The sequence below is a fragment of the Cryptomeria japonica genome, chromosome 3 (assembly GCF_030272615.1).
Source record: "Cryptomeria japonica chromosome 3, Sugi_1.0, whole genome shotgun sequence".
Taxonomy (NCBI): Eukaryota; Viridiplantae; Streptophyta; class Pinopsida; order Cupressales; family Cupressaceae; genus Cryptomeria; species Cryptomeria japonica.
This window is the reverse complement of record NC_081407.1, coordinates 153,441,746-153,448,035: the sequence shown is the minus strand read 5'-3', so window position 1 is coordinate 153,448,035 and position 6,290 is coordinate 153,441,746. Positions and strand designations below refer to the sequence as shown.

Here is a 6,290-nt window from a genome sequence, read left to right as displayed (position 1 = left end):
CACTTTAGAGGATGTCTTGTCTCACTCATGAATGTAATGAAATTATCTCTAAATTTATGATTCAACTTGTAGACTTCTTCACCGTGACATACATACTCTCCCAACAGAAAAATCTTTGAATCTACAATTCATCTTGCAATCTTCTTCATCTTATAATTCACTCCACTGACTCCTCTTTTTACATCTTCCTTCTACTCCACATATACTCCAATTCCTAAATCTAATTTTCTATACTGTAATTATTCTTCCTAATTCTCTATACTCAGTTGTTCTATTTAAGGAAATTTGAACCATAATGTCTAACATAAAAAATAAAATTCCCCTATCACTCAACGACCCCTTCACTATCCTAAGCTTATACATATATCCAGATTAAATCACCATCTTCTTTGCTTACCACAGGGATGGAGCCAAGCTCCAGGCGGTTACAAACCGTTGACAATGTACATCGTGCCAGTGCCGTCAAAACAAATACTATACAATTAAACCCAGCATGCCGGCTTAGCTTCCAAGGAAAAGACGCCCAAATACTATACAATTAAACCCAGCAAGCCGGCTTAGCTTCCAAGGAAAAGACGCCCAGATCCAGACAATTTGAAGTTAATAAACACTCGTAGGGATCTTCAGAAGAATGATGAAATTCAATGTATATATAGCTATATATGGAAGACATGATTCATAATAATTATCACTGTGGAAATTCAAAGTATCTCATTGGTAGCCAGTTTGGAATTTCCTCACTTTCTAATTGCAGAGGTATCCTTTTTCTTTAGAATTATTTTGCTCACAAATCTGTTCCTGCAGACAGATTGATATCAGTCATGGGTTTAGATAATGAAGCTCAAGCAAATAAAGGAATTCCTTCCAAAGGGTTTCGGTACAATTCCCCTGTTGTTCAAGTGATCTTGATTGGATTGGTGTGCTTTTGCTGTCCTGGCATGTTCAATGCTCTGCAAGGAATGGGGGGTGGAGGGCAGGTGAATGCTCAGGCAGTCAACAATGCCAACACTGCTCTCTACACAACATTTGCAGTGTTTGGCATTTTGGGTGGAGGAATTTACAACATACTAGGCACTCGCCTCACCTTACTTATAGGCTGCTCCACCTATGTGCTCTTTACTGGATCACTTCTGTATTACAATCACAACCAGCACCAATTATTTGCTATAATTGCAGGAGCAGTTCTGGGTATTGGAGCAGGACTGCTTTGGGCAGGCCAGGGTGCCATCATGACTTCATACCCAACAGAGGACAAGAAGGGCAGGTACATTTCCTTGTTTTGGAGCATTTTCAATCTTGGAGGTGTGGTAGGAGGTTTCATTCCTTTCATATCAAATTATCACAGAACTGCAGGGAGTGTTAATGATGGAACATACATAGGATTCATGTGCTTCATGGGTTTTGGTGCCCTTCTGACTCTAACCCTGCTTCCAGCCCATAAAGTGGTCAGGAATGATGGAACTAGAGTGAGCATTATGAAGTATTCCAATCCCACAACTGAGTTGCTGGAAATTCTCAAACTGTTCTTAGATTGGAAGATGCTTCTGCTATTCCCTGCTTCTTGGGCTAGTAACTTCTTTTACACCTACCAATTCAATCATGTTAATGGTAAGTTGTTCACATTAAGGACCAAGGGATTGAATAATGTGTTTTACTGGGCTGCACAGATGTTGGGATCTGTGGGCATTGGGTATATCCTTGACAATGGTTCCCAGAGCAGGAAGAAAAGAGGATATATGGGTGTGGCTGTAGTTGCCTTGATTGGAACAGCCATATGGGGAGGTGGGTTTGCCAATGAACTGAAATACAATGGGAAAAACCCTAATCTTGATTTCAAGAACTCAGGGGCCTCTTATGCAGGCCCACTTGTCCTGTATTTCTCCTATGGACTTTTGGATGCCATATTCCAAAATTTGGTCTACTGGATGATTGGGGCTCTTGGTGATGACCCTCAGACTCTAAGTAGATACAGTGGATTCTACAAAGGTGTGCAGAGTGCAGGAGCAGCTGTTGCTTGGCAGGTTGATGCCCATAAAACTTCTCCAGTAGCAGAGCTGGTAATCAACTGGTGTCTTACTACCATCAGCTATCCGCTTTTGCTTGTTCTTGTTGCCTTGGCTGTCCATGATAAACCCTCTCCTGTGGGTAATTTTGAAGGAGACATGGGAGATGAGGATGAATCAGTAAAAAGATAAAAATGCTCAAATGCAGTTGCAGAAAAACTCTGTAGAAAAACCAGAATGACTATTGAACACCACACATTCAACACAATCTAATTTGATGAAAGAACTGCTAATGCAAGCCTTGGTTAGGAATTGTAAACCATACTGGTTCAAGGCTTTGTTTTGGCTCTGTTTCTAGAACTAGTCTTTTCTCTTCCTCCTTTTTAAGCATGCTTGCAAATGTGTATTGCTTTTTAACAAGTGTCCTCATTTCAAATTCAACAGTGTCATTTGTAGAACTATTGACAGTTTACTGTGTTATTTTTCTATTTTAATAACAACAATTTACTGTGTTATTCTTCTATTTTCTAATAATAATTATTTTATTTCTATATTAAATTATAAAATTATGAATCATATCTCAAAAGTCTATTTTGACAAGAGAGTTTGTTTTATTGTTGCCAATATTACTAAGAAATAATTAAATGATGCTGCCTAAAATAATATTTTATTATTTATTTTTCTTGTGAAATTTTGTAAGTTAGACAGTATTGGTTCAATGCCAGGCCATGTTAAGAGGAAAGATTGGGATACTTAAATTTAATAAGTGACCTCTAAACAAGTGAATTCATTAAAGGAAAATGACAAAAAAGTTCACGTTGTTATGTTTTTTTATCTTAAGTTCTTAAATCTAGTATATGACACATCTGAATTATATATAATATTTGAAAAATAAGTTTGTAGATTTATAATTAATTTGAGTTATACATATAAGAATTGTTGCCTGAAATAAAGTATTTTATCTAACTAGTTCACCTAGCATGTTTGGTTTATTTATGTTTAAGAATCTTTCTAAGAATTCTTAGTTGTTAATGAGATTTAATCTTATCTCATTTACATATTGTGCCCTAAGTCATTTATTATTTGTTATGTTAAGTTACCTCATGTTCTAGAATTGAGATATATATGTTGTGGTCTTGTCTAATCCCACATCCTGCATGGTTTAAAAAGCTGCCCTGTTTCTTCATCTTCCATGGCAAACCCAGATGCAGAGCTTCAAAAGATAAAAGCTAAGAAATATTAAGAATCCTGAAACACCTACATGCATGAATATATCTACAACACAGCCAGAGTAATAGAGAATGTCAATCAGAATTAGACCAGTCTGAAGAAATATAGATTTTTACTTAGATTTGCCATCATAATCATGGCGAGTTGTATCAGGTAGAACATAAAATCAAGAAATATAGATTATTACTTAGATTTGCCATCCCTTGTAATAATGGCAGGATTAAAATAAGGATACAGAGCATGTGGCGTTGGCTGTGACCGACAGGTTAGTGTAATTGACTCCTGCTCTGACACGTGTATGTGATGTGTTCACTCCTAACTTTCCCTACAATCTTGAAGTTAGAACTTAAAAAAAAAGGAAAATATTTGTAATGCCAGGATAAAAAACAGCTAAATATTTGTATTGCCAAAAAAATCTATCACCGCCAAGAGAAAACTCGTTAACTGCGTAACATATGGCACGAGGCTTCATCTGCCGTTTCTGAAACTCTCCAGCCTACCACAGATCAACACAAATTTTCTCTAAATATGTAGGGCCCACTGCCACATTTGCCTGATAAAAAGACTCACTTCAGTCTCTTGTTTAAATTTCCATTTTCAATGATTGAGTGCTCTATGTCTGCATCAGAGATGCTATTATAATCACTTTGTAAATCATTGGGTCTGATAATGGTTCCTGTGCTATCTACTTCCATTTCTAATGTTTGATCCCAGTCACTAGATGATGGAATAACAGTGTTTTCCTCTAGCCATGCACCACTCTCAAACATCATCACTGGAAAATTATTAGGAAACAAATGGTGAGCTGAGAGGTTCCTTTGTCGCTTATGATTACAATCCTCAATAAGATCAGCATCAGCCTTGTGCTTCCTATCTAGTGATACCTCTTCAGCCTGTTCTTTTGTGATGATACTAGATTCAATCTGGCAAGGCTGCGTATTTAGATCTACTGTACAAAACTCAGATTCAGTGACTCTCCGCCTAGGATCTCTGCTCTTTGCTAGAGCTTTCCTAGAAGTCACAGCTGTTAAATTTATTAATCTCCTCAATTCAACTGCGCCCATACTATCTTTAGACTGGAAAACCAGCGGTTGAAGGTTCACGGTAGACCAGGTTTGGGTTCCTGGCTTCACATCTCTGGACTCAACATCTGAATTCAATGGAGCAGAACAATCTTTAGCTGAAAGAAACGACAAATTCCCATCAAAACCTGTAGGCCTCATTTCGCTCTCCTCTGTAACTTGTTTTGGAAGTGTATTAGCAACGTATGAGGATACTTCCAGCCCTTGATTACTTGTTGCTTCCTCTTCATTATCTTCTGATGGAGTAGGGCTAGGCAGCCTGTTATTGCTAAAAAACGTTTTCCGTCCAAATTTCTCTTGATAGTATGTAACTGCATTCACAGGTTCAGATGCCCAAAATGCACTTTCATCTGTTTCTTCTTGAATGCCCCTACCAAATGGAATGGATGATTTCCAGGAAGATTGGCTTTCTACAATACATCTCAAACTTTGCTGATTCCAATGTGCTGGGGAACTCTCACGAGTGGGTGTCGGTAGATTTGAATCATTAAGTTCTTCAGTATCCTCTTTCCATAGCTTGAAAGAGCCATCAGAAGATCCAGCACCGCCAACAAACAAACTACTGTTGCTGGAAGCTCGACTATCACTGTTGCTAGAAGCTCGACTATCACTTTCTGTTATTGTCAATGCTAGGGTATCGTCATTAGGTTCAAATGTTCTCGAGTTTATTTCATTAGAATTGTTTGAGCGATCAATTGATTTTGACGAGGTCTGAGTCATCAAATTAATATTATGTGAGATTCTTTCCCTTTCTTCTGATTTGAAGGTACTTTCCATACTAGAGTGCATAGCAACCACACCTTGCTTTCCCTTCTCTCCCTGAGCAGTATCAGCTTTTAAACTTCGATTACATGATGAGACTGGTCGCAGCATGGACTCCAACTGTAAAGACACAAGAGTAGTGCATCAATAAGCACTCTTCTATAGCTAATATGTTTATGAGGTCCCAAAGAAGGTTTAATAAATGTGAATGTCACCTGTCCTGTGAATTAATAAGAAGTTTCATGTAGCTCACCTCTTTAATTTTGTTTATTTGTAAAATGCTTCCGAGCTTTGGTATTTACAAATTCCAACAACCTAGCCAAAGAAACAATGTAACAAGTCGTCAATTGTATTGCATATGAATTTTAATGGAAAAACTATATTCAACTGTCAGTAAGTTAAATAACCTTGGAAATGCACTTTTCTCCTGCTCCTGCTGTTTAAGACTTCCTGTTTTATATACCTGCATAACCATTCACGCACGTTAAATTTTAGACTCCGATTTTAATGATCATTGAATCTGTGCTTCCAGAATTTTTGTCTTACTACTTTGTTACCTTTATATCAGTGATCTTCATCTTACAAAACAATGTAAGACTTAAACTAACATTTATTAAATATTCACAGATTGTACCGGTACTATCATTCAGACTTCTCACTTCATATTGCATATATCAAGTAAGTACAATGTCTCCTTCTCTTTCTATATTTGTTCTTTTTGAAAAACAATATACGAGTGTAGTATTCATGTTCAAAGTTTTACAAATACAATAATATTGTCAATAGTTTAGACTTTTGTTTGTATATTCTTACTGTATATTTATGGTGTTCTATATTAGTGTTCTCAATAATATTGTTATACTACTTGTACTTATAGTATAATATATTGCATATATATTACATTAACAAAAGCTACGTTGTATTAGATAAAAAATGGCTCATGTGATTGATGTTGACACTTATACGAAAACCAATACAAAAACCACATCCAATATTGACATTGATACTATTTTGGAAAATGCCAACTTGTTTAGACTCCAACCATTCTATTATACTGTTGGTGATTGTTTGTTTGATAGCTTAGAAGTTTTGTTTCATTTCCGCTATACTTCAACTGAATTACGAAATGGTATAGTTGATTACTTCAAGTCATCAATGTCCATAAATGATATAGATGCTTTAGAAGCTCTTCAGTGTGAATTGCATCCAAATA

The 6,290-nt window shown here is 36.6% G+C and overlaps 1 protein-coding gene across 1 annotated transcript; it reads left to right on the top strand.

Moving 5' to 3' along the window:
- The first annotated feature begins 418 nt into the window (after positions 1-418).
- LOC131043903 (UNC93-like protein 1) lies at positions 419-2,418 on the top strand. Its single transcript, XM_057977138.2, has one exon. It carries the CDS (start codon positions 822-824, stop codon positions 2,193-2,195), a length of 1,374 nt encoding a protein of 457 aa, XP_057833121.1. The 5' UTR covers positions 419-821; the 3' UTR covers positions 2,196-2,418.
- The last annotated feature ends 3,872 nt before the right edge of the window (positions 2,419-6,290 follow it).